This window comes from Dipodomys merriami, unplaced genomic scaffold (assembly GCF_024711535.1).
Source record: "Dipodomys merriami isolate MVZ:Mamm:240054 unplaced genomic scaffold, mDipMer1.0.p SCAF_655, whole genome shotgun sequence".
Taxonomy (NCBI): Eukaryota; Metazoa; Chordata; class Mammalia; order Rodentia; family Heteromyidae; genus Dipodomys; species Dipodomys merriami.
In genome coordinates, this window is record NW_027206241.1 from 224,509 (window position 1) to 252,120 (window position 27,612).

General features: G+C 60.3%; 1 protein-coding gene across 2 annotated transcripts; it reads right to left on the minus strand.

Moving 5' to 3' along the window:
* Nucleotides 1–575: 575 nt before the first annotated feature.
* LOC138815659 (serine/threonine-protein kinase ULK1) lies at nt 576–27,590 on the minus strand. Of its 2 annotated transcripts, none has more exons than XM_070005090.1 (28): nt 27,443–27,590; nt 26,851–26,943; nt 26,731–26,772; nt 13,410–13,442; nt 13,177–13,213; nt 11,082–11,255; nt 10,926–10,999; nt 10,668–10,769; nt 10,425–10,483; nt 10,122–10,204; nt 8,699–8,749; nt 8,189–8,277; nt 7,896–8,043; nt 7,438–7,498; nt 7,140–7,229; nt 6,773–6,895; nt 5,754–5,884; nt 5,559–5,645; nt 5,023–5,291; nt 4,652–4,845; nt 3,956–4,065; nt 3,738–3,884; nt 3,208–3,356; nt 2,928–3,100; nt 2,635–2,753; nt 2,196–2,353; nt 1,542–1,677; nt 576–1,472 (listed from the first exon to the last, which is right to left on the minus strand). In XM_070005090.1, exons 1-28 carry the CDS (start codon nt 27,551–27,553, stop codon nt 1,417–1,419), a joined length of 3,099 nt encoding a protein of 1,032 aa, XP_069861191.1. In that variant the 5' UTR covers nt 27,554–27,590; the 3' UTR covers nt 576–1,416. The 2 variants fall into 2 exon arrangements, with proteins under 2 accessions (XP_069861191.1, XP_069861190.1); XM_070005089.1 differs by having other exon boundaries at nt 3,208–3,383.
* Between the last annotated feature and the right edge of the window lie 22 nt (nt 27,591–27,612).

Genomic DNA, 27,612 nt, shown 5'->3' on the forward strand with positions numbered 1-27,612 from the left:
GGACTTGCTGGCCAGAGCAGTAAATGTAACACTTCCATGCAACAAGGGGAGCCAGGGATGATGATAAAGGAAACTAGTCTTGGGGGCATTTTCTTACTCATCCAAGCACAGTGGCAATATTTCAAGTATTGCAAAGAGAAACACTTGTGTCTGTGTGTGTCTGCCCTTGCTTGGAAGTGCAGACCCACATCTGCCTGTGGACACCCAGAGATACATTCAAGTAGGTTGGGGCAGGGCCGAGGCCAGGCTGTCGGACCAGGGAGGCCAGGCAGTATCTGGCTCATGTGGACCACGGAGCCTAGAAGACGGGCCTCAGCAGGGTCTCCAGTGGGTGCGGGAGCCTTGCCATCCTGACGAGGGAGGCTTTGCATATGTGCTACTGTGCCCCGGCGAGGGAGCTGGACGGGACAGTGGGCGGAGAGCCAGCGGAGGCACGTGCGGCACCGGGCCTCCGGCAGCTGGGCACACCTGCACACCCGGCAGCGCCAGCTGGGCTCCAGGCGCCCCACCCCGCCCCACCCCTCCAAAGCAATTTCTTAAACATCTAAGTCTCCTTCTTGAAAGAAAACATGAGCTTCAGGAAAATAAGACATTTTATACATAAAGTGAAAAGATCATGACAGGTGTTCACGGTATAGTGAGCTGGTGTTTCTGACTGTCCTTAAAATAACATTTAAATAACAGTACTCTCCTCCCTCCCCTCCACCCCCAGGGGAGCAGCCTGTTCTGTTTTCCTTCTGAGGACCAAACACAGGCAGTGGCACACTCCAGGCTATTAATGTTCGTATACAGGTATCTGCATATGTACAACACCTCAGACGGCGGGACTGGGAACAGAAGCCGTTTCCCAGTGGTCTATGCTGTAGGCCACCAAGGGGCCAAGTCCTCCAGTCTCTGTCTACATAAAGTGCTTGGGTGACTTACAAAGCTGGGTGGGTGATTTCAGAGGGAGAGGTTCCTAGAGAGATGGGGAGGCCAAAAGGCTACACCCCTTTTCCTGGGTGAGCCAGGGAGCAAGTGAGCCATGAGGAAAAGCTCGCTTTGGCTTGGAGTCAGCAACACAGTCTTAGGGCCTTGCCTACCCTTGGGGCTGTCCAGTGCACCTGCCCGCCACCTCTTGGCACCGTGACTGCCTGCCAGGGGAGAAGACAGCCAGGAAGGACAAGCTCAGGAAGTCCTGTCTGGTGGGGCAAAGGCCCATTCCAGGTGTCCAGCCAGCAGAGGGCAGCTGAGGCGGTGGGGCGGTGCCAGGCCGGTGGCCTCAGGTGCTTGGCTCCACCTAGCGTCATCACAGAAGCTGGTAGGTGGCAGGCTCAGCACCATCAAATCTGTGCTGAGGTGCAGAGTCTGGCCAGTACACATCCTACAGGCCTGCAGAGCCCAGCTCCGAGGACACCACAGCCAGACAGCAGAGGCTCAGGCACAGACGCCGGTCAGGAGGGCCGAGAGTCTCCGCTCGATGCACCGCTTGCCTGTGGGGGAGGAAGCGTGAGTGTGGGGCCCCGGGCACCCCCCAGCCACGGGGCTCCAGGCACACTCACACTTGGCGATATTGTCGATGTCAGCCTGGTCCGTGAGCATGTGCTGCAGCCCCTCCAGCAGCAGCAGCGCCTTGTGGTAGCGCGGCACACAGCCCTGGCGGTGCTGGAACAGCTCGTCCAGGGCGGCAGACTGCACCTGAGGCACAGATGCAGCTGAGCATGAGGCCCCCAGGGCTGGCCATGGCCAACAGGCCTCAGCCAGAGCCTCCGCCTCACACAGGGCACACGCACCGCAAGGGCCTGATCGGCACTGAGCCCGACGGCCAAGAGGCCACTGCGAAGTGTTAGCTGTGGCCGCCATGGGGGGCCAGGTGACCAGGTGGGCCCTGTGTAGCTATGCTCTCTGGTTGGTCCAAAGAAGGCTCTCAATCCCACCCTGGCAACGGGAGCAACAGTGCTGGCCATAAGGCTCACAATTCCCCGGCCACCAGTGCCACTCAGACCACCGTGGTGACCACCACACCCCAGCGGCCAGTGGGAAAAGTCCCCAATGCCTGTATTCTGAAGCCCACAGCATGGACACACTATGTGTTCCAAGTACCTCAAAACCGCTAATAAAGGCCAGGCCACCAACTTCCCACAAGGCACAGAAGATAGGCCTCTCGCTCGCTGCTAGCATCCTGGGCTACGGCGCCAAGCCCCTGCTCCTCGTACCATCTGCACAGCGTGGTTGAGGATGAGCCTCTCGGCCGTGACGCTGTGAACGCCGTCCAGCAGCCGCTGCTTGTCCAGGAGGAAGCGCTGCAGCCGCAGGCTCAGGCCTTGGCAGGACTCCACGCTGGCCTTGTATAGCTCATTCAGCCTGCGCACCACTGCAGGAGGAGGGCGGCGGTCAGCTCAGCCTCTGCAGAGAGCGGCGGACCTGCAGGAGAGCTGAGCCAGGGCAGGCTGGGGCCTGCGAGGACGAGGAGACGGGACAGGCCCCTCCATCTCACCCCTTGCCGCCAGTCCCCAGCAATCCTGACCTTGGATGCAGCTCAGAGTTGTGTCCAAGATGTCCCGCGCCCACATCCTATGCCCAGCACCAGACTGTGCAAGCTCTGGGCGCCTGTCTGGCCTGGGCCTACGACTCCTCCCTGCTCTCTGCTCTCACCCTGCTTCACCGTGGACGACAGGCAGAGCTTGCCGGCCCGGATCTGGCCGATGGCTGTCTGCAGGCCAGAGGACAGCAGCTCAGCCGCCTTCAGGTACAGCACGAGTTGCTCTGCGAAGCTGAGGGGAGCGGGCAGGTCAGAGGCAGTGCAGACCCTGGCCCAGGCCGCCCCCCCCCCCGGCACCCCGGCCCAGGCCGCCCCCCCCCGGCACCCCGGCCCAGGCCGCCCCCCCCCCTCGGCACCCCAGCCCAGACCGCCGCCACCCCCCCCCCGGCACCCCGGCAGCACTCACCCCCACTCCTGGCTCAGCAGGCTGATCTGGTCGGCCACCATGCTCTCCTGAAGCTGGTACTCTGGGCCCCCAGCCGCCTCGCTGGCCCTGCCCTTCAAGGCTGCAATCTCCAGCACTTGTTGGACGAACACGAGTGTGAAGCGCAGGCTGTGCAAAGTCTCTGTGTGCTCTTGCTGGGGAGGACTACAGGTCAGGCCCTGGAGGGCTGGGGATGCTTTTGCTGCAGGGGAGAAGGGCAGGCCCCCCCCCCCCCACTCCAGCCAGGGACCCTGGGCCTGACCTCCATGAGGGTCTCCTCAGGAAGGTCGGGGGCCTCGAAGGTCACGCCCCCCTCCAGGTTGTCGGCAAAGCTGTAGCAGTGGCCCGGGGCGGGGAGATCAGGGGCCTCGCTGCAGGGCCCAGGCACCAGGTGGCGGGCAGAGGAGGGACCTGCGGGGCCCAGAGCCCGGGAGCCTGCTGTGAGAGATGAGGCGCTGCGCCCACCCCCCTCTGTGGCGCCCAGGGATGGGGACCCTAGAGTCCAGAGGGCCTCCGCCAGTGCCTGATGCAAAGCAGGGCACACAGGGTGGGCTGGGCCAGTCAGAGGGCCCAGGTCACCACCCACAGAGCTGCCCAGAAGTAAGGAAGTTGGAGCCATGTGGATGCAGGCTGAGGGGACCCCTAGATGCCAGGCGGCCACGCCCTCACTACAGGGGTGTCACTGTCCCAGCTCCGGAAGTGTCCTGGTGGCACCACTGGAGCAGTCTGCCTGGGATGACAAGCTGGGCGGAGGACCCGCCCCAAGGTACCGCTCGGGCTCACAGCCCTTACCTGAGAACATTCTGGTGCAGGAGGGGCCTTGGGGTGGCGTGGTCCCACTGGGGGGAGAGCCCACGGTAAACACTACCGGGGACGGGCTGCTGGCCCCCCCAGCGCGGACTCCTGGGTGCAGGGTCCCTCCGGAGCCAGCCGAGGGTGCTGGGGGACAAGGTAGGCTTAGGGCCTGTTCTGGGGCTGCCCCGCCCCCACCCCTCTAGGCCCCTGCCTACCAATCTCCATGGGCTTCTCCTGCAGGCTGTCTGTGCTGCCCGAGTTCGAAGCCTGGGTGCCAAAGGCAGCCTTCAGGAGCAGGTCGGTGAGGCGGCTGCTGCTGAAGGACCTGCATGGCGGCAGAGAGGGGTTTTCGGGAGGAGCCAGCAGGGAGCGGCAGGGAGCAGGGAGGGGTTTTCGGGAGGAGCCAGCAGGGAGCGGCAGGGAGCAGGGAGGGGTTTTCGGGAGGAGCCAGCAGGGAGCGGCAGGGAGGGGTGTGCAGAAGGGGGGGGGGGGAGGGACCTGTGGGAGGAACGGCAGTCTGGGCCCCTCGCGTGGCTGGACCACTCCACTCAGCCACCATTGCCCTATCTTAGATGGGGAAACTGAGGCGCAGGTGAGCAGCCCTGAACCAGGGTCCCAATGCCTGCCACACTGGGAAAGCCGCAGCAGCAGATACTGAATCCAGAGCCAGAGTCAAGCCAGTCACTGGTGGCTGGCGCCTATAATCCCAACTACTCAGAACTGAGGCTGAGATCTGAGGATCACAATTCCAAACCAGCCTGGTCAGGAAAGCCAAAAATACAATGTAGCTCAAGTGGTAGAATGTCAACCTTGACCAAAAAAGCACCCAGGTGGAGTTCACACCCCAGGACCAACACACACACAAAACCAAGGCAAGACAACGCGAGGACACAGCCCTCTGCCCCACTCACCGGGCAAAGGGGCCCCGGGCTTCTTCAGCGGGCCTCAGGCCGGGGCCCAGCGGCTGTCCCTGGAAGGGCCCTGCCTCTGAGAGATCGGGCAGCGTGCGGTTCCGAGGGGGCGGCATCACTACACCCTGCCGCGCCAGCAGCGCCAGCAGGTTCTGGGAGCTGGGGGCCTTGGGAAAGTCGAAGGAGGGCCCGGCCTGGGAGGAAGCCAGGTGCTGAGAACACACCCGGCCCGAGGGGCCCGTGCTGCGCCTGTGCCAGGCTGGGCAGGCGTGTATGTGCGCGGGCTTGAGCCTGAGCAGGAAGGGGAGCCGCAGGGCGGGTTCCCCACCTCACCCACGGGGCTTGGGGCTGTGGGAAGCGCCTGTGGTTACCTTGGTGGGGGAGCCCAGGATGGGGGGCAGGGGGCTCCGCTGCAGAAAGTCAGGCAGCTTGGGGGAGCCGCGCAGGGGATGGCAGGATGGCAGCACGGGGCAGGGCTGGGGGGCGCTGCTCTGCGGGGGGCTGAACGTGGCCCCCAGCGGGTCCACAGGCGGCTTGGACAGCTTGGGGCGCACGACGTGCAGGTCAGACAGGTTAGGGGCGCTGTGCAGACGGCAGCCCAGGCCGGCCGTGCGAGAGGAGTGCTCGGGCACCGAGGAACCTGGCGCGGGACACCGACTCCATTACCACCCTCGGTCCCCCAACTGGGCTCGCTGGAGCACACACCCCAAGACTGCTTCCCCTCGCAGTCACCAGGATCCCTGACCCCTCACCCCCAACCAGTCTCTGCTTTCAACCTGAGGAAACAGGCACGGAAACACTGGGCAATCTGCCTCACTCACTACACAGCCACGTTTCTTCCACGGCCAGCAGCCATGCCTGCCTGCCTGCCGGCCGACACTCACACCCAGGGCAGCACCGCACTCACCTGCTCCAGGGGCCCGGAAAGCTCGAGTCTCAGCTGCTTGTGGCGAAGGCTCCCGGCTCCAGCCAGCCTGCTCGGGAATGGTCCCCACTGGGAGGGAAGGACCGTGGTCAGACCAGGAGAGACCACAGGCGCTGCATGCGGGCCCATGCACACAGGGCAGGGGCGCTAGGGGACTGTGGAGAACACCCAACTCACCTTGGGGAGACGGTGTGTAGGGCCGGCCCCCGCCCAGAGACAGCTTCCTGGCCTGGATGGCTCCGTCAGCGTGAGATGGGGGAGACGGGCTGGCCCGGGCAAAGCTCAAGGAGCTGCGGACGGTAGAGGACCTGCAGACAGGGCCCTGCCCGTCACAGCCAGCAAGGCTGCGGTGAGAACACCCAACACCACGCCGTCCGCATGACGGATGGCCTTCTCAAGAGGTCCTGGGGCCTCCTGGCTGAAGCCCAGAGCCATCCCTGTAAATGCCAGCCCCAGCTGCCCATGGAGACAGAGAAAAATGCCCCTCCCTGCCATTTCCTTCCGTCAAAATTAATACAACTTTGTGAACTGAGGACACCTCCATATGTCACTAAAGAATAAGAGGTCTGGAAAGGTGGCTCAGTGGTAGACTGCTTGCCTTGCGTCCATGAGGGCCTGGGTTCAATTCCTTAGTACCACATAAACAGAAAAAGCTGGAAGTGGCGCTGTGGCTCAAATGGTAGAGCACTAACCTTGAGCTGAAGAGCTGAGGGATAGCGCCCAGACCCTGAGTTCAAGCCCCAAGACCGACAAAAAAAAAAAAAAAAAAGAACTCTAGAAAGCAGGGCACTGGGGGCTCACACCTAGCTGCTCAGGAGGCTGAGATCTGAGGATCATGGTTCAAAGCCAGCCCAGGCAGGAAAGTCCATGAGACTCTTATCTCCAATGAACCACCTGAAAACCGGAAGTGGTGCTGTGGCTCAAGTGGTAGAGCCCTCGTGAAGCACCCAGGGACAGCGCTCAGGCCCAGAATTCAAGCCCCACAATCACAAAAAAAAGCAGCTCAGGGACAGTGTCCAGGCCCTGAGTTCAAGCCCCAGGTCTGGCAAAAAAAAAAAAAAAAAAAACACAACAAAACCCATGACTGAGAACAACAACAGAAATAACTCTAGGGTCTGCGTGACTGCGCATGCATGACCCTGTGGGCCTCTCCCAGGGCCCGCAGTGGGGCCCGCCACAGACCGGGGGACACCCACCGGGCCTGGAGCTGCGTGGGTGACTGCAGGTTCTGCTCGATGCGCTGGTAGTTGTGCACCTGAGTGGGGACTGGGATGGGGACCGAGCCGCCACACCTGCCGCTGCAGAAGGGCCCAGCCCGGCTGTGGGAAGAGAAATTGGACCACTGGAGGCGGGGCAGGAGGAAGCCCAGGGCAGAGGCTCCAAGAGGGCCCCGCAGGCCCCAGGCTCCATTCTGCTCCTACACAAAGGCAGGAGGCAGATCACCCCATCCCCCAACAGCCACTCCAGGGGACAGGGCAGCCATCTAGCCTCTGGAGCTGGCGGTCTCCCCAGTCCCGGCTGCAGTGACTCAGGGAAGCCCAGCCAACGCCCAGACCAGCTTACCCTGAGGGGCTGGGGGAGCTGCTGCAGGTCGGGGAGGGAGATGGAGTGCGGCCGCGGCTCTCCAGGCCAGCAGAGGCCACCAGCGAACTCCTGGTAGGAGAAGGGACAGGCAGGCTCCCTTGGGTTGACGTGGCGCAGACCCCAGCCCTCCCTCACCCCAGGGTTTTGGGTTTGGGGCTTTTTTGGGGGGTGCAGTGCTGGATCCTTTCCAACCCCCGGCTCCGAGCGGGGGTTGGAGAACAGGACAGCACAGGCCGCTCTGAAGGCCCGGCTCCGCGACTGGGTGCTGGAGACTTACCCGCTGCACAGCAGGCTGTCCGGCGGGGGCTTGGCGCTGGCCACCTCAGCCACCAGGTCACCTGCGGGGAGGGGAAGACATCTGGCCGGGGGTCCCCGCTCTCCTGGGCCGAGCTGACCCTTTTCTCTATGAGTAAGGAGGATGCCCAGGCAGAGAGGGGCTGGTTTGAAAGGTGGCTTTGGGGACTGAGAACTTAGTGGCTACTGAGGACTCTGCTAAAGCCAGCTGCAGAAACAAGTCATTGGTTCCAGGTAGACACAGGTGCAGCCAGGTCCCGGAATGAGAAGCTGGTGGGAAGGAAGCCAAAGCAACCTTCACAGCAGCAGCCGGGCGGGAAAGGGCTCTGAGGTCAGCAACTCCCCCTGCAGAGGCTGGCCGGTCCCTGCGCCCTGGGACACGCCCCACACTGAGTCTCAACCCCTACCGCAGCAGGCCTTCGGCTTCCACAGCCAACAGACCTGGGAACTGGGCTGGGACCATGACAAAGTCATCCGTGTCACACGAATCCTTGCTGCTGCCGCCAGAGTCCCGGGAGCCCCGCAGGAAGCCGGCGGCGTCGGCCGGGGACGTCAGGGTCTTCTGAAGCTGTGCCATTTCCCCCAGGGACTGGAGGACAGAGGAAGGGTCAGCGAGGCAGCTGGGGGACCTGAGGCACCGGTGCGATGACCCCGTGCCCGCCCTCTCACCCCCACCCACAACGGCCCAGGGCGCAGGCACCCAGGGCCCCAGCTGCCTCTGCCAAGCAACTCACCGGCGGGGAGGCCAGGTGGGATGTGGAGCTGCTGCTGGAGCTGCTGCCGGACCCCGAGCTGGGGTAGGAGGGCACGGGCACAGGGGGGGCTGGGGAGAGGGGGGGGTCAGCGGACAGCGGGCCCTCCCTGCACTGGGGACAGCTGCGGAGGCCGCTAAGCCAGGCCAGCTCAGGGAGGCGGAGAGCAAGCATGCCCGTCCCACGGCTTTGGAGGGGGGTAGGGGGGAGAAGGAAGGGGAGGGGAAAGGGGAGGGGGAGGAGGAAGGGGAGGGGAGAGATAGCCCCCCAGCTGCCCCCAAGCCGCTCAGCCGTCCCCCACCCTCCCAGCCTCCCCCTCACCGCCCCTCCCAGCACCCTCCGCCCCCCCACTACCTCCCACCCCCCTCAGTAGTCTTTCCCAGCCCCCCCCGCGCCCCCCCCCCGCGCTGCATCACAGCCACCCCGCGGCCGGCTCGGCCGCTTGAGGGGCGCAGCTCGGGCCTGGCCCAGGGTGTCGCGCGCGGGACTCACACTTCCGGATGGAGGTGCTGGCGTCTAAGAACGGGTGCTGGAAGAACTCGTCTGTGGAAAGAAGACCCCGGCCCCACTCCTGAAGGCCCCGGGCGGCTCAGGCCAGTGGCCTGAGCCAGGGGGAGAGGCGAGGCCTGGCTGGCCTGGGGAGGCGGGGCTGTGTGGGGAGGCGGGGCTGTGTGTGGAGGCGGGGCTGTGTGTGGAGGCGGGGCTGTGTGTGGAGGCGGGGCTGTGTGGGGAGGTGGGGCTGTGGGGAGGCGGGGCTGTGTGTGGAGGCGGGGCTGTGTGTGGAGGCGGGGCTGTGTGTGGAGGCGGGGCTGTGTGGGGAGGCGGGGCTGTGTGGGAGGCGGGGCTGTGTGGGGAGGCGGGGCTGTGTGGGGAGGCCTGGCTGGCCTGGGGAGGCGGGGCTGTGTGGGGAGGCGGGGCTGTGTGGGGAGGCGGGGCTGTGTGTGGAGGCGGGGCTGTGTGGGGAGGCGGGGCTGTGTGTGGAGGCGGGGCTGTGTGTGGAGGCGGGGCTGTGTGTGGAGGCGGGGCTGTGTGTGGAGGCGGGGCTGTGTGGGGAGGCGGGGCTGTGTGTGGAGGCGGGGCTGTGTGTGGAGGCGGGGCTGTGTGTGGAGGCGGGGCTGTGTGTGGAGGCGGGGCTGTGTGGGGAGGCGGGGCTGTGTGTGGAGGCGGGGCTGTGTGTGGAGGCGGGGCTGTGTGGGGAGGCGGGGCTGTGTGTGGAGGCGGGGCTGTGTGTGGAGGCGGGGCTGTGTGGGGAGGCGGGGCTGTGTGGGGAGGCGGGGCTGTGTGGGGAGGCTGGGCTGTGTGGGGAGGCGGGGCTGTGTGGGGAGGCGGGGCTGTGTGGGGAGGCGGGGCTGTGTGGGGAGGCCTGGCTGGCCTAGGGAGGTGGGGCTGTGTGTGGAGGCGGGGCTGTGTGGGGAGGCGGGGCTGTGTGGAGGCGGGGCTGTGTGGGGAGGCGGGGCTGTGTGTGGAGGCGGGGCTGTGTGGGGAGGCGGGGCTGTGTGGGGAGGCGGGGCTGTGTGTGGAGGCGGGGCTGTGTGGGGAGGCGGGGCTGTGTGGGGAGGCGGGGCTGTGTGTGGAGGCGGGGCTGTGTGGGGAGGCGGGGCTGTGTGGGGAGGCGGGGCTGTGTGGGGAGGCCTGGCTGGCCTAGGGAGGCGGGGCTGTGTGGGGAGGCGGGGCTGTGTGGGGAGGCGGGGCTGTGTGTGGAGGCGGGGCTGTGTGGGGAGGCGGGGCTGTGTGGGGAGGCGGGGCTTGTGGGAGGCGGGGCTGTGTGGGGAGGCGGGGCTGTGTGGAGAGGCGGGGCTTGTGGGAGGCGGGGCTGTGTGTGGAGGCGGGGCTGTGTGGGGAGGCGGGGCTGTGTGGGGAGGCGGGGCTGTGTGGAGAGGCGGGCGGCAGGGGGAGGCTGCCCTGTGGTGCTCACCAAAGTCCATGCGGTCTCTGTGGCTGCGCTGCAGCAGAGCCAGGAGCAGCTGCCGCAAGGGGGCGGAGGTCTCCCGGGGGATGCTATGCAGGGCAAGAGAGAGCGAGCTGACCGCATCTGGCGGGATGCCCTGGGGTCAGGGAGAGGGGTGCCGGGGAGAGGAGCTGGGAGGACACACCAGGGTCAGGGGAGGGGAGCTGGGAGGACACGCCAGGGTCAGGGGAGGGGAGCTGGGGAGGACACACCAGGGTCAGGGGAGGGGAGCTGGGGAGGACACGCCAGGGTCAGGGGAGGGACACTTACGCAGGGGTCAGTGTCTTGTTCTTTTCGTAGAACAGGCGCAGGTCCTGCGGGCTGCTGGCCTGTGGGGTGGCAAGGTGGGGCACAGCTCCCTGCAGCCCTGCCTCCCGCTGCGGCCTGCTCGAGCCCGTCCCTCCCAAGTGGCCCTCGGCCAGGAGCACAGGCTAGCTCACCTGCCACGCCCATGCCTGGCCTTGCAGGACTGTGTGGGTTCTCACCCTGCGCCCCAGAGCTGTGGGGTCTCACCTGGAAAGGGGCCTTCCCGGTCAGACACTGGTAAACAATGGTGCCAATGCTCCACAGGTCCGCCTTCCCGTCGTAGTGCTGGGACATGATGACTTCAGGGGCCTGTGGGGGGCGGCACTGGTCAGCACAGAAGGGACTTCAGAGCCCTACACGGGGCCCGAGGCCAGGTGTGGCAGAGCAGTGCCATCCTGCGGCCTCCCCCTGGACGGAGGGCCCCACTCAGCAGGCCCTCTGTCGGGATGGAAAGAGGTCACGCACCATGTACATTGGAGAGCCGCAGAGGGTGGCTGCCATCATGTTGCTCTGGAGGTACCGGGCAAACCCGAAGTCGGCTGCGGAAGACACAGGGACGGGGAGGCGTCAGCAGGGTCGGGCCGCGCAGGGACCACCCCAGCGGCCGGCCCCCAGCCTCACCAATCTTGACACGGATATTGTTGGGGTTGGCGCGGCGTCCCCCAGGGTTGGACAGCAGGATGTTCTGAGGCTTCAGGTCCCGGTGGATGATGCCCTTGCTGTGCAGCAGCCGCATGGCACCGGCAATCTGCTGCAGGAAGAGCCTGATGGTGTCCTCACTCAGCGTGCGCATGGCTGTAAGGTGAGGCAGACTCAGGGCACAGGCCCCTCGCCCAGACACGCGGGGCTCACCCCTGCAGGGAGCAGCGTCCACCGTCTGGCCAGCTCCAACTCTGCCCACAGGCTTGGAAAGCGCAGGCCTTCTCTCCCCTGTCCCCCTGCTGGCTCTGCATGCCATCCTCCCACAGCCCCTGGTTCCCCCTCCAGACCACCCCAAAACAGCCAGCTCTTTGGGCTCCTGACTATACTGTTTCCTCTGTTTGCGGGTACCCATCTAAACCCAGCATCTTCCTCAGACCCCCAAAAGAAAGAGGCTTAGCCGCTCTTTTGGAGATGATGGGGCACACCTGCACTGAGCCCTGGTGTGCACCCCAGGTGCCCACCTCTCACTCCTTGCTTTCATTGGAGCCCTGGCCTAGATCTGGCCTAACACGCATGAAGCGTGGGAACTGACCAGCAAAGACCCAACTGTTCCAAATCCAGGGTCCAGGAGGCAGCTGCCACCACAGGAAACAAGAACACGGGGCAGACAGACAATGGTGCCCAGGGACCAAGGCCTAGGTCTGAGCCACCCCTCACCTCCGAGCCACCCTGCAGGCCCGGGGTGCTCCTAGACTCATCTGCCCTGTCAGCTCAGCCACAAGCCACTGTCTCTCTGTACCCCTGGGGGTTGGCACCAGGGCCCCTGTCAGCAGAGGGATGAGCCCCAAAGCAGAAAAGCTACCCACATGGAGTCAGGTCTCAACATCTGTGTCTCTGTCTGAGGGGCGTGTGGTCACAGGTTCCCACCTGGCCAGATCTGAAGAAGCCCTCTGTCCGGTGTGCCACCAGGCCTTGCTAGGCCCCCCCACAGCCCCTGTGGCCCTGAGTGATCAACCCCCAGGTGCCAGGCTCCAGCACTAAGACTGGCCCGGGTCTCTACCTGCTGGGGCCGTGTGGACGCCCCCCCCCATGCTCTGCACCACCCATCCCTGCCCTCAGCATTGCCCCTCCTGCTGCTGTGCACCCCCTGTCCACCCCCCATCTCCTCCAGTCCTTCTGGCCAAACTCTTCCCCCACACACCACTCAGCCAACTCCTTGAGACCAAATAGATGCCTCCAGGGGCTGGGAATGGGGCTCAGTGGTAGAGTGCTTGCCTAGCACATACAAGGCCCTGGGTTCGGTTCCTCAGTACCACATACACAATACATGTTCACAGTGGCACTGTGGCTCAAGTGGTAGAGCGCTAGCCTTGAGCAAAAACTGCTGGGAGGGGTGAGGGGGAGGGCTGGGGGGGGAGGCTGGGAAGGGATGGGGAAACAAAGGAGGAGGCTGCAATGCTTGATAAGAAATGTACTCATTATCTGGCCCATGTAATTGTAACCCCTCTGTATAGTATTTTCACAATTAAAAAAAAAAAAAAAAAAGATGTCTCCCTGGCAACACTATGAATGGAGCAGGAGGAAGCCAGCACCTATGGCTCCCGCCTGTAATTCTAGCTACTCAAGAGGCTCAGATCTGAAGGACCACAGTTCAAGGCCAGCCCGTGCAGATGCCATCTCAAAAACAACCAACAAAAAGCAGGACTGGAGATACAACTCAAGTGGTGGAGTGCCAGCCCAGCACGCTTAAGGCCTCACGCTGAACCCTCATTCTTCCAAAACAAGCCAACAAACTGGGGAGCCGTCTCCTCCCTGCAGCACTTACTGAGCCACGCCCCCACTCACCGCTCCCCAGATCCTTCCCGCTGTGCCCATGGCTCACACAGAACATCCACACTGCCAAAGCAGAGCCTAACCATTCTGCTCACAGAGAACATCCACACTGCAAACCATTCTGGCCACAGCCGTCCCTCAGCAGAAGCCTCAAGGAGTAGCTGTGGAGAGGGCAGGCAGCCAGAACCAGGGCTGAGAAAGGCCCAGCAGCAGCATCGCCTGGCCGTGCAAGTCCACTCACTGTGCAGGTAATCAGCGAGGTCCCCGCCGTTGCAGTACTAGAAAGACCAGCGACAGCGTCAAGGAGTGGCCGGTCCTGTCCACCTCCACCCTCACCGCCCCCGCCCCTCCCTCATGCGCCCTCCTCCTGGAGATGTCAATGGTGAATGTCCACTACCCCCAGCCCTGCCCTGTCCTGACCCAGTAATGGGGGACGCCTTCATTCCACGCTATCTCAGACCCGCAGGAACTCACCTCCATGACCAGGTAGACAGAATTGGCCATTTCCTGCAAGACAGAGCAAAGGCCATGAGTGATGGGAAGAGTGGCCTGCTCCCACGGGGACGCTGCTTGTGGCTGCTCTGGGCACTCAGGACCACAGCTCCACCAGCCATCTGCCTACAGAGCTCAGGCAGAGTAGATACAGCCAGGCCCCCATGGCCCTTCTGGACCAGCAGAAATACAGCCTGAGTGACAGGAAGGTCAGGGAGGCGGGGCCTGGACTCACTGGTCTGGTCCTGAGGCCTGCCTCCTGGGAGGCCTGTCCACGAGGAGCCATCCTACTAGGGTTCAGAACAGGTATGGGTGGAACCTGACCTCCAGCTCCAGGAGCTACCAGCTTCCAGCTCCAAAACCAACGACGCCAACAGATTACTGGTTGGTGCTGGCAGGCTGAGTCAGCAGCTGCTCTCAAATGCCTGGCCCTACCGGTGGGCCCATTGCACTGTGCCCAGACCTTGATTCCAACAGGGGATCATCCTGGCCACCTCTGTCCACGTCCAGCCAGCAATGCCAGCCAGCTTCCTTCCTGCCACCCAGATGTCCACACCTGAGTGTTAGAAGCACGCTCCCTTCTGTGAACAAGCGCTCATCAACAGCCCTGCCTGGTGTCCCGTGAACAGCACCCACTGATGGCAACCAGGCTCAGTGTGTGCCCATGCTAGGCCCTGAACAGCCACTCCTCAAAGCAGCTGGGAGAGCTATCTATCCTCCTGGCCATTTCAGAGGAGAAACTGAGGCCCAGGGGTCAATCGGAGCAAGCAGGATGGTCTTAGGTCTTCCTTAGCTAGGGGCAGTACCACCGGTCAGCCAGGAGTCCTCCTCGCCACCTCACCCCTCCTCCCGCAGCCTGGACCAGATTCACAAGGCTGCCCAGCCACAGGACTCCCTGCTGCGAAGCAGGACGCAGGGGCACTCAGAAGTCCAAAGCTCTGAAACAGGCTTTCAGAGACACAGGGGCCAAGGCACAGCTCAGGACTAGAGCCAGGCCCCGACCAGCCGCTGCCCTGCTCCACCTGTCAGCCACAGTGCCCCGCACACCCTAGACATGCAATGTACTCAATGCCCAGCCAGCCTGGCAGGCCCGCAGAGCCCTGCCCTACTCAGTTCCCACACCCAAGACTGAAGAGCCACAGGTGATCAAACTTCTAGAAGACTGGCAGGAAGCTCTGCCTGCCAGTGGCACCCAGTGTCACCGCCCATTCCTCTACCCCTGAGCTGCAAAAGGTAGGGGTGGGGAAGGCAGAGGCCTAGGGCCAGACCCAGCATGTTCCCAAGTGTGCCCAGGATCCAGACAGGCAAGGAGGGGCAGGGAGGCCTGCAGGCCAGCAGCAAGGAAGGCTGGTGGGCCCCACCCCAGGTGAGAAGCACCGCACTGGTCTTAGATCCGCCCACCACCTCTGCCCCCCAGGCCAGCTGTGGTGAGAGATAAGAGTCTCAGCCACAGGATGGGAGGCAGCCAGAGACTGGACCAGAGCCAGAGCCCGCAGACAGCTCAGGCAGGCAGGAGGTGACAGATAACAGCCCCAAAACAGCCGGGGCACAGCAGCACCACGTGGTTCCCCGCTGCCCGAGATGTTTCTCCAAGGAGCCTCCACGGCCAGGGCCTCTGGGTCCCTTGTCCTGGGACAAGGCAGCCAGGGTTGGCGGGGTGGGTCCCAGGCCAGTCTTCAGGCGGCTCAATCCCACCCAGCCAGCCAGGGAACCAAGAAATAACGACACTAGTGGAAGCAGGGCGGAGGAACAGGCGTGTGCAGGGTGGGGGGGACAGGCGTGTGCAGGGGGGGACAGCCATGTGCAGGGAGGACAGGCGTGTGCAGGGGGGACAGGCGTGTGCAGGGGGGACAGGCGTGTGCAGGGGGGGACAGCCGTGTGCAGGGAGGACAGGCGTGTGCAGGGGGGACAGGCGTGTGCAGGGGGGACAGGCGTGTGCAGGGTGGGGGGACAGGCATGTGCAGGGTGGGGGGACAGGCGTGTGCAGGGGGGACAGGCTGTGCAGGGGGGACAGCCATGTGCAGGGGGGACAGGCTGTGCAGGGTGGGGGGACAGGCGTGTGCAGGGTGGGGGGACAGGCGTGTGCAGGGGGGACAGGCGTGTGTAGGGTGGGGGGGGGATAGGCGTGTGCAGGGGGACAGGCGTGTGTAGGGGGGACAGGCGTGTGCAGGGTGGGGGGACAGGCATGTGCAAGGTGGGGGGACAGGTGTGTGCAGGGGGGACAGGCATGTGTAGGGCGGGGGGGACAGGCGTGTGCAGGGGAGGGGGGACAGGCGTGTGCAGGGTGGGGGATAGGCGTGTGCAGGGGGGACAGGCGTGTGGAGGGGGGACAGGCGTGTGCAGAGTGGGGGGACAGGTGTGTGCAGGGGGGACAGGCATGTGCAGGGGGGACAGGCATGTGCAGGGGGGACAGGCGTGTGCAGGGTGGGGGACAGGCATGTGCAGGGTGGGGGGACAGGCGTGTGCAGGGGGGACAGGCGTGTGTAGGGCGGGGGGGACAGGCGTGTGCAGGGCGGGGGGGGGAACAGGCGTGTGCAGGGGAGGGGGGGACAGGCGTGTGCAGGGTAGTGGCAAGTCCACTCCTCCCCAGAAAGGCAAGGCTTGAAGAGAGCCTCAAGTCCCCTTTGAAGCCATGGGGCTTGGCAAAGGCTCTGCCTCCTGCAGTCCCCACCTAGAGCCTGACCAGGGTACTGGCCCCACCCCAGCCAGGCCCTCAGCTCCAAGACTGCCAAGGCCCCAGGCCACTTGGGACGGCCGGGACATCTGCCCTCCACAGTGACCACAGCACACCACCCTGCAGGCCGGCCTGCACCCAGTCCTACTGAGACCCGGGGCCATCTCCAGCATCTCAGGGCTCTCCAAGACTGCTGGCAGCCACAGGTCCCAGCAATCCAGCTTTACTCTACTCTACGCAGCAAACTTGGGCAGTCACACCCACACCACCAAGCCTGATCTCACAAGGTACCCAAAAGTGCTGGGGGTCAGGGAGGGGAGTCTTAACAAAGCATCTGGGAGCCTCCAGAGACTCAGCACAGATCCCGGGTCAGCCTTCCCCTCTTGCCCTAGGAGATGGCTCCAGATGGGCCTCTGGGCTTGGACTTCAGCCCCTAGCATGAGCTGGTCCACAGCCAGCACTCAAAATTCTCCCCACAGCCACCTAGACAACAGAGAGGCTTAGAAGCCCGTGGCACAGATGAGAAAACCCAGACCCCAAGGAGCCAGGAAACTGCCCAGAGCTGGGAAATGGCCCAGCCAGCCCACGCCGGCTGATCCCAGTCAGAGTGTGCCAGTGCCAAGCCAGTAGCTGTCTGAGGCTGTACAGCCTCCCGGAGGGCCCAACTGCGTGGCTTCTAGCCCTGGCAGGGGCAGGCGGTGAGGCCACGCCACAAAGCGAGAGGTCCTCTAGGCACCTACAGGGAAGCTTTCCTAGAAACATTCGTGCTTCACCGTGCTCCCGGGAGCTCCCCATAGACAGTGGCTTTCTCTGGGGCACCAGGCCAAGGGAGCCCAACTCAAGCGCCACACTGCCCCTGCCCTGGTCCAGCCTGTTGTTGCTCCTTTGGGGAGGGCAGGCCTGGCCAGCCCGTAGACTGATGCCTGAGGGGCAGCGGATGGCAGCAGTAGGCACCCAAAGGAAGCTCTGGGAGCAGCGCTGTGGCTCACGATGGTAGAGCACTGGCCTTTCAAAGACAGTGCCCATCCAGAGTTCAAGCCACGACTGATAAAGAGCAAGTAGGTTTGGAACCACCTCCTAAAACAGACACGCAGAGGTGGGAGGCGCAGCTGAGTGACCATGCCGGGCTCCGAGAGGGCACCTGCTCTGCAAGTCACAGCTGGCCGGAGGGCTCTCCCGAGGAGGGGCGCTCAGACACAATAAAACCCTGGAAAAGGGAACAGAACTGATGCGCTGAGAAAAGCAAAGGCCCTGCTCACATGCTGGACCAGGCAGCCAGCAACCGGGCAGCCGCACAGGCATCCATCCGGGCACTATGGGGTAGCCACACGCCTGGACACAAAGGTGCTTTTTCCAAATAGGTGACAAGCTCCTACCCTCCACCCATGGGACTCTGGTCTGCCCACAGGGGATGGATCTGGCAAAGAGGCTGGCAGCACTGGTCTACTTAACTCTTCCTGGGATGCAGATGGTGCCAAGTTGCTGGCTGGGTGAGGGACGGACCCATGGGAGAAGTAAGCCTGCCATGCCCGAAGGGCCACAGACCCAGGCTGACCTCACTGAAAGTTTGGTGGCCAGGCCTGACAGGACCCTAAGCTCCGTGCTACCCGCCAGCTTCCCAGATGGAGGGGCTGACCAGGGCCTGTCAGGGCCTGTGAGTGAGGGATTGTGATCTGCAGGAAGACAAGCCCAGCGTGGTCTTCCCTGGGACCTGACCCAACAGCTCCGCCCACGCCCAAGCTGAGACCCCACTGTCCACCCTCCTGCCACCAGTAAATAGAGGCCAGGCATTAGGGGCAGGGCTCAAGTGGGAGCCACTCAGATTCCCTGCCCCTAATGCCTGGCCTCTATTTACTGGTGGCAGGAGGGTGGACAGTGGGGTCTCAGCTTGGGCGTGGGCGGAGCTGTTGGGTCAGGTCCCAGGGAAGACCACGCTGGGCTTGTCTTCCTGCAGATCACAATCCCTCACTCACAGGCCCTGACAGGCCCTGGTCAGCCCCTCCATCTGGGAAGCTGGTCTTTTCTTTGCCAGTCCTGGGGTTTGAACTCAAGAGCCTGGGTGCAGCTTCCTAGTAGCTAAGATTACAGGCGTGAGCCACTGGCGCCAGCCAGATCACACACTCTTACCAGCAAGAGCCAGAAGTGGAGCTGTGGCTCAAGTAGGAGACTGCCAGCCTTGAGCAAAAAAGCCAAGCAAGAGTGTCAGCCCCAAGTTCAAGACCCAGTAACCATGCGCACAAGCGCACGCGCACACGCACACACATATACATACACTAACAGAGGATTGTTCTGACTTAACTGTAAAACACCATGGTGAAACCTTCTTGTGCAATATGTATACATATATATTTATTTATTTACTTATTTGGTCTGCTGTGGGGATTGAACTCTGGGCTTAGGTGCTGTCCTGAGCTCTTAAGCGTAAGGCAAGTGCTTTACCACCTGAGCCGCAGTACCACTGCAGCACTGCTTCCGGTTTTCTGGCGGTTAATTGGAGATAGGAGTCTCCTGGAGGTGGGCGCCAGTGGCTCACGCCTGTCATCCTAGCTACTCAGGAGGCTGAGATCTGAGGATCGCGGTTCAAAGCCAGCCCGGGCAGGAGAGACCGTGAGACTCCTATCTCCAATAAACCACCAGAAAACCGGAAGTGGCGCTGTGGCTCAAGTGGTAGAGCGCTCGCCTTGAGCTGAAGAGCTGAGGGACAGCGCCCAGGCCCAGAGTTCAAGCCCCACGACCGACAAAAAAAAAAAAAAAAAAAAAGAAAACAGCACAGCACTGGGGTTTAACTCTGTGATAGAGCACTTGCCTACATACAAGGCCCTGAGTTCAATGCTTAGTGCCACAAGGGGGAAAAATAACCTCAACATGTAAGAAATAACTTAGAGTGGAAGGATCTATCTGAGCCTATCACAAATGAACAGATTTTCTTATATATAAAGAACTCTTACCAACTGATAACATTCATTTATTCAGAGGCAGGCAGTTCTAAGCTGTCATCACAAATACTTTTTTTTTTTTTTGGTCCGGTCCTGGGGCCTGAACTCTGGGCCTGGGCGCTGTCCCTCAGCTCTTCAGCTCAAGGCTAGCACTCTACCACTTGAGCCACAGCGCCACTTCAGGCTTTTTTCTTTTTGCTTATGTGGTGCTGAGGAATCAAACCCAGGGCCTCAGGCATGCAAGGCAAGCGCTCTACCACTGAGCCACCTTCCCAGCCCACAACTACTCTATGAATAAAGAAAACAAGCATCAACAGGCCTATGTCTCACAGGCCGGCCTAGAGCAGCACCAGGACTCAGGCTCAGGGCACTGACCAGTCACACCTGGCCTGGGGAAGAAAAGGGAGAAGAGCCTGCGGAACATCTACCAGAGCAGGGTAAATGTCAATGCTCACACCAGCATCCAACAACAACCCTCACTCCGAATCCATGGAAACACAACTGTACCAAAAAGCTGTGTCCACCTTTATCCATAAAGATGAAGAGTCTGAGCTGACCTCCCTGCGGGAACAGGGAGCCACCAGGGCTGGGGGGGGGGGCACCACTGGAGGATAACTCAGGAACAGCCACCCAAACTGCACCAGGCTTCCCTCTTGCTTGCCCAGTGTCCTGCAAGTCATGGGTACCATGTGGCTGGAAATAACCAACAAGCGCCTCCAAGGCCACCGTGACGGCCGGAGAACTCGCCCCTGTCTGTGCCTCGCAGGGCTGTGCCTCCACTTGCCAAAGAAGTGCAAGAGGAGGTCAAAATTTCATTCAATCCGAGCTGGGCGCAGTGCTCACGTTTGTAACCCTAGCTCAGAAGGCTGAGATCTGAGAATCCTGGTTTGAAGCCAGCTTGGGCAGGAAAATCCGTGAGACTCTCATCTCCAATTAACCAGCAAAAAAAAGGCAAAAATGGAGCCGTATCTCAAATGCTAGAGTACCAGTCTTGAGCTAAAAAGCTAATGGACGGCCTGGTGCTGATGGCTCATGCCTATAATCCTAGCTACTTCTAAGAGGCTGAGATCTGGATCAGCACCCAGGCCCTGAGATCAAGCCCCAGTACTGGTCCAAAAAAAAAAAAGTCAGTCCATGAAGGAGCAGCATGTACAGTACAGCCAGAACTAGAACCTGCTGTCCAGCCCCTGACTCTCAACCACTAAGTAAGTCTGCAGGTACCCACGCCAAACAAGAAATCAAAATACATCCTTCTGACTTAGACTGACAGCTGGGTTTAACAAGATTCATAGTGCCTCTCACCTTCTCCAAGACATTCTCAAATGTAAGGAATCATAGTGGAGGTGTGGTGTACAAAGGAAGGAGTGATCATGCCAAAGACACAGTCAATTATGATCAACGCCACAGTGGGACTCTACCTGCCGAGCAATGGGAGGATGGCCTTTAACTCCATGGCCTCCTGCAGTTTAGAGACTTACTTAGCCAAATCATTTATTACCTGTTTTAAAAGCAAATCACAAGGCCTCAAATAGCCAAAGCAAATCTGGAAGAATAAAAAGAAAAAAGCCAGGCTGGGAATGTGGCTTCGTGGTAGAGTGTTTGCCTAGCATATCTGAAGCCCTGGGTTCAATTCCTCAGTACCACATGAACAAAAAGCCAAAAGTGGCACTGTGGCTCAAGTGGTAGAGGCCTAGCCTTGAATACAGAAAAGCCCAGAGACAGTGCCCAGGCTCCAGGACTGGGGGGGAAAAATGCTTACGGTTCCCAGTTCCGAACCTCAAACCTTATTTTTTTTTTTGGGGGGGGGGGTGGTCATGGGGCTTGAACTCTGGGCTTGGGCGCTGTCCCTGCGCTCTTCAGCTCAAGGCGAGAGCTCTACCGCTTGAGCCACAGGGCCACTTCTGGTTTTCTGGTGGTTAATTGGAGATAAGAGTTTCATGGACTTTTCTGCCCGGGCTGGATTTGAACCATGATTCTTAGACCTCAGCCTCCTGAGTAGCTAGGATTACAGACGTGAGCCAACAGCGCCCGGCCCTCAAACTGTATTATAATAAAAATAGCTTAGCACTGGCACAAAAGCAGCCTAAAAACCAATGAAATAGAATGGAAGGTCCAGAAACAAACCTGTATACTTAAAGCCGTTTGTTGGGAAAGACAGCCTTTTCAACAAATGGTGCTGGGAAAACTGAACATCCTCATGCAGAAAACTAAAATAGATCCTTGCCTGTCACCTTGCACTAATGCCAAATCAAATCGATCAAAGACCTCAACGCCAGACTTGAAATCTTGAACTACAGGAAGAAGAAACATTAGAACATATTGGCATAGGCAGGAATTTTGAGTAGAGTTCCAGGGGCTCAGCAAATTGGAGAACTTGGAATACATCAAACTAAATAAAAAGCTCCTACACAGCTAAGAACACAGTTATGAAACTAAAATGACAGACTACAGAATAGATCTTTACCAATTACACATTAGACAAGGGCCTAATATCCCAAATATACAAGGAGCTCAAGAAACTAAATCCAGCTGGGAATGTGGCTTTGTGGTAGAGTGCTTGTCTAACATGCATGAAGCCCTGGGCTTGATTCCCCAGTACAACATAATCAAAAAGCCAGAAGTGGTGCTATGGCTCAAGTGGCAGAATGCTAGCCTTGAGCAAAAGAAGCCCAGGGACAATGCCCAGGCCCTGAGTTCAGGGCCCAGGAATGGAAAAGAACATCCACCCCAAATCAATAACTTAATAGGCAAAGGAGCTAAATAGAGACATCACAGAAGCAGAACAAGAATAGACATGAAACACATGAGGAAATGCCCAACATACCTGGCAATAAAGGAAATGCAAAGGGCTGGGAATGTGGCTTAGTAGTAGAGTACTTGCATAGCATGCATGAAGCCCTGGGTTTGATTCCTCAGTACTACATAAATGGAAAAAGCTGAACGTGGTGCTGTGGCTCAAGTGGTAGAGTGCTCACCTTGAGTAAAAAGAAGCTCAGGGACAGTGCTCAGTGCCCCAGGACTGGCAAAAACAAACAAACAAAAAAACCTAAACATAAAGCCAGATGCTGCCAGGTGCCAAGGCTGAGATCTAAGGATCACGGTTCAAAGCCAGCCCAGGCAGGAAAGTCCGTAAAACTCTTATCTCCAATAAACCACCAGAAAACCAGAAGTGGCGCTGTGGCTCAAGTGGTAGAGCACTAGCCTTGAGCTGAAGAGCTGAGAGACAGTGCTCAGGCCCAGAGTTCAAGCCCCACGACCAACAACAACAAAGAAAGCCAGAGGCCCTGATGAGTCCCATCTGTAATCCTAGCTACTCAGGAGGCTAAGATCGGAGGATCACAATTCAAAGCCAGCCTGCCAACCTGAGCAGGAAAGTCTGTAACACTTTTATCTCCAATTAACCACAAAAAGCCAGAAGTAGAGCTGTGGCTCAAGTGGAAGAAAGCTAGCCTTGAGCACAAAAGCCTAGAGACAGTATACAGGCCCTGAGTTCAAGCCCCGGGACAAGGAGAGGAAAAACAAAAACCCTAAACATAGAGCTACCCTCTGGCCCAGCGATAACAAGCTTGGGCATCTCATCCAGAGCCTCACAAGCCAGGATAAAGACACTTGCATACCCATGTTCACTGCTGCACTAATCACCACACCCAATGGGTGAGTGGATCAAGAAAATGTGCTACACACACAATGGAATTTCAGTCATCTATTAAAATATGTCGTTTACAAGGAACTGAATAGACCTATTAAAAAAAAAAAACTGGGGCTGGGAAGGTAGCTCAGCGGTAGAGTGCATGCCTTGCAAGCATGAGGCCCTGGGTTCGATTCCTCAGCACCACATAAACAGAAAAAGCCAGAAGTGGTGCTGTGGCTCCAGTGGTAGAGCGCTAGCCTTGAGCTGAAGAGCTGAGGGACAGCGCCCGGACCCAGAGTTCAGGTCCCATGACCGGCAAAAAAAAAAAAATTAAAAAAAAAAAAAAAAAAAAAAAAAAAAACTAAAAAGCTGGGTGCCAGTGGCTCATGCCTAGCTACTCAGGAGGCTGAGATCTGAGGACTGCAGTTCAAAGCCAACCTGGTCAGGAAAGTCCTGTGAGACTCATCTCCAATTAGCCATCAGAAAACCAGAAGTGGCACTGTGGCTTCAAGTGGTAGAGCACTCACCTTGAGCTGAAGAGCTGAGGGCAGCGCCCAGGCCCAGAGTTCAAAACCCACAACTGACCAAAAAACAAAACTAAGTGAAGTCAGGCCCAGAGAGACAAACAGCATGTATTTCCTTCCTTCCTTCCTTTCTTTTTTTCTTTCATTTTTTGGGTCCAGTCATGGGGCCTGAACTCTGGGCCTGGGCGCTGTCACTCAGCTCTTCAGCTCAAGGCTAGCGCTCTACCACTTGAGCCACAGCACCACTTCCGGCTTTTTTCTTTTTGCTTATGTGGTGCTGAGGAATTGAACCCAGGGCCTCATACATGCAAGGCAAGCACTCTACCACTGAGCCACCTTCCCAGCCCCTCTTTATTTATTTTTTTTTTTGGTGGGTTGTGGGGTTTGAACTTTGGGCCTGGGCGCTGTCCCTCAGCTCTTCCGCTCAAGGAGAGCGCTCTACCGCCTGAGCCACAGCGCCACTTCCGGTTTTCTAGTGGTTTATTGGAGATACGAGTCTCATGGTCTTTCCTGCCCGGGCTAGCTTTGAACGGAGATTCTCAGATCTCAGCCTCCTAAGTAGCTAAGATTACAGGCTTGAGCCACCGGCCCCCAGCAATATTTTCTCTTATATATGCAAGTTAGATCTAATATACAAACACACATGATAACATGTACAACCTTATAGATGCATATACACACAAGTTGACTTAGGGAAGAAGTCCAATTATGTAACTCCTTTGTTTAACTCAATTTAACAAAATACCAGGAAGCTGAAACATGTTGTGGGGGAGACAAGAAGGGAGGTGTACAAATAAAGGAAGATGTGAGAAAATGCAGTCATTACATTTAATTTAGTGTACACTGTGTAAAAGTTGAACTACATAACCTGAGTGTAGGAATGGGAGGGGAGATGGAGAAAGATGGAAGGGGTGATACCGAACAGGATGTGTTGTACTTATGACCTGACTTCTGAAGTTGAAACCTCTTTGTACAACTACTTAATAAAAATAATCTTTTTGGGTGGGTTGTGGGGCTTGAACTTTGGGTCTGAGCACTGTCCCTCAGCTCTTCAGCTCAAGGCGAGCACTCTATGGCTTGAGCACAGCGCCACTTCCAGTTTTTCAGTGGTTTATAGGAGATAAGAGTCTCATGGGCTTTCCTGCCCGGCCTGGTTTTGAACTGTAATCCTAAGATCTCAGCCTCATCAGTAGCTGGGATTACAGGTCTGAGCCACCAGTACCCAGTAAGTAGTAAATAAATAAATAAATTTGTTTGTTTGTTTTTGGTCAGTCATGGGGCCTGAACCCTGGGCCTGGGTGCTGTCCCTCAGCTCTTCAGCTCAAGGCTATCGCTCTACCACTTGAGCCACAGCGCCACTTTCAGCTTTTTCTGCTATGTGGTGCTGAGGAACTGAACCCAGGGCCTCATGCATTCAAGGCAAGCACTCTATCACTAAGCCACCTTCCCAGCCAATAAATATATTTTTTAAAAAGCAAATCATTTGCCAAACACCTATGGCTCATGCCTGTAATCCGAGCTAATCAAGAGGCTGAGATCTGATAATCACCATTCCAAGCCAGCCCAGGCAAGAAAATCTGTGAGACCCATCTCCACGTAACCACCAGAAAGCCAGAGGTGGCACTGTGGCTCAAAGTGGTAGAACACTAGCCTAGAGTACAAAAGTTCAGGGACAGCATCCAGGCCTAGAGTTCAAGCCCTAAGGCTAACAACAACAACCAAACAACCAGGAAAAAGCTGGCATTCAAGTGGTAGAACATGCCATCTGAGCACGAAAGCTGAGTGAGCACAAGGCCCTGAGTTCAAACCCCAGTACATTAAAAAAGGAATAAGAAGGGCTGGGAAGGTGGCTCAGTGGTAGAGCAATTGTCTTGCATGCCTGAGGCCCTGGGTTCGATTCCTCAGCACCACATAAGAAAAAAGAAAAAAGCCGGAAGTGGCGCTGTGGCTCAAGTGGTAGAGCGCTAGCCTTGAGCTGAAGAGCTGAGGGACAGCGCCCAGGCCCAGAGTTCAGGCCCCACGACCGGACCCCCCCCCCAAAAAAAAAAAAAAAGGAAAAAGAAGAAGTCTTGAGGATTTAAAGCAACAATCACACACACCTAAGAGTGGCAAAGTCCCAGCTGAGAAGCCCTGGGAGTCCCTGGAATGCAAGGCGAAAGCTAGGGCTGACAATGCTCAGCATTTCCTCTAAACAAAGGAAGTGTTGTCAACACTGGAGGGAGTGGCAGCTGCCCTGTCGGTCAGGTGTGTGGATGAATGCAGCGGGGCCACGAGGAATGTGCTGAAGTGGCAACAGAGATGGCCACACGAGCCCAGCCCACATCAGTCCAGCCCCACCCTTGACGCCCAGGCAGGACAGCAACGTAGAGTGCTGAGAGCGGCGACACCGGGAGTGAGGGTAAGCTTGTGGGCTGGGGGCCTGAGGCTTTCTTGGAGGGAGTGGGTGGGAGAAAGGGTGGGTGAGCATAAGGAAAAGGAGGGAGACAACTCGGGCAGGCTCCGGCAAAGAGAGGGGCAGGGGGAGGGGAAAGAAGGCAGGCAGAAAGGACAGCAGCCTCCGAATACAGAACACAATGTCTCCAGCAGTTTCCAGGTACTCTAGGTCACACTGGACCTAGGCCCTGCCCACAGGTCACCTCATGGAAGTGTCACAGCCCCCAAGGCCACAGCCAATCGGACAGTGGAGGAGGGAGAGGAGAGGAGGCAGGAGAGGAGGAGACAGGGGAGGAGCGCAGAGAAGGGAGGCCACCAAAACACAGCCACCGTTGGGAACTTCCTTAGCCAGGGCTGGCCCCGTGGCCCCAGTAAACAGGTTTCAAAACCATTAGTCAGCACTTTGTCCCGCAGTCCTGCCTGGGGCTCCTGGTCTGGAAGCCCAGAGCCCCTACCCTGGACCAGGGGCGGGCGGGGGGGAGTGTGTAGGCTAACTGGTCGGCCAGTTTGCTTGCTGGGGTGCAGGCCTGAGGTGGCCCCCTCTGGCCACAGGGCAGCCAGTCCAGCGGGCGCAGCCCCAAATGCCAGCCAGAAGGAATCTCCCGCAACCCCTCCCCCTCCCAGCGTCTGACGCAGAAGAGACCGTCCAATGCCCAGCCACTGGGGCAATGTCAACAAACAAGCGGCCAGCCCAGACAGGTGGGCCTGCCTGGGCCAGTAGACTCAGTCAGGGCCACTAGGTCAGGCACGAGGGAGGGGGTCGCCCTGGCCGGGTCACCGGGAACTCAGCACACCTACATGACCAGGCCGGCCGGCCAAAGGTCCGCCACTGCTGCTACAGCCCCCTCCCCGTCCAGGCAGCCGAAAGCACTGGGGGATCCCCGGCTCCCAGGGGAAGCAGTCAGACATGGACCAGAGATGGGATCCCAGGGCCCACCGGGCCTCGGGCTGGATGGGCAAGGGTGCCCGAGCCTTCTGCCCACACCAGGTGCTGGCCTGGTGCCGGCCTGGAGCTGTCTCGGCCCCCAGGGGCTCCACACTGGGCAGCCCGGGGCCTGAAGGTGTGCATGGGTCAGCCCCCCCAGCCGGCCGCGGGCCGCCCTACCTGGAAGTCGTACAGGGCCACGATGTTTTCATGCTTTAATTCCTAGGACAGAGACCCGAGTTTCTGGTGAGCAAGGCCCGAGCCGGCCCGGCCTCTGCCCGCGGCCAGGCGCCGGCTCACCTTGAGGATTTTGATCTCCTTTCCCAGCAGGGTCTGCGACTTGGCCAGGTTCTTCTTGTTGATGCATTTGACCGCGACCTCCAGGTCGTGCTTCTGAAAGCCAAGCGTCGCGCTCAGGCCGGGCCAGCGGGGGTCGGGGGTCGGGGGTCGGGGGCCGCGGTCAGCGGGGCGCAGGGCTCTCGGGCGGGGCCCGGGCCGAGCGGGGCGGGGACGGCGGCTGGGGTCTGGGACGCGGGCCGGGGCCGGGGCCGGGGTCTGGGACGCGGGGCCGGGGTCTGGGACGCGGGCCGGGGCCGGGGCCGGGGCCGGGGTCTGGGACGCGGGGCCGGGGTCTGGGACGCGGGCCGGGGCCGGGGCCGGGGTCTGGGACGCGGGCCGGGGTCTGGGACGCGGGGCCGGGGTCTGGGACGCGGGGCCGGGGCCGGGGCCGGGGTCTGGGACGCGGGCCGGGGTCTGGGACGCGGGGCCGGGGTCTGGGACGCGGGGCCGGGGTCTGGGACGCGGGGCCGGGGCCGGGGCCGGGGTCTGGGACGCGGGGCCGGGGCCGGCGCCGGAGCCTCGGGCCCGCTGTCCCGTCCGGCCCCTCACCCACCTCGCGGTGGCGGCCCTTGAAGACCACGGCGAAGGCGCCGTGCCCGATCAGGTCCTTGCGGGAGAACTCGAACCGGCCCACGGTCTCGGTGCCGCCGCGGCCGGGCTCCATGGCGCGCGCGGGCCGGGGCGGCGGGCCGCGGGGCGGCGGGCCGGCGCGGGCGGGGCTCA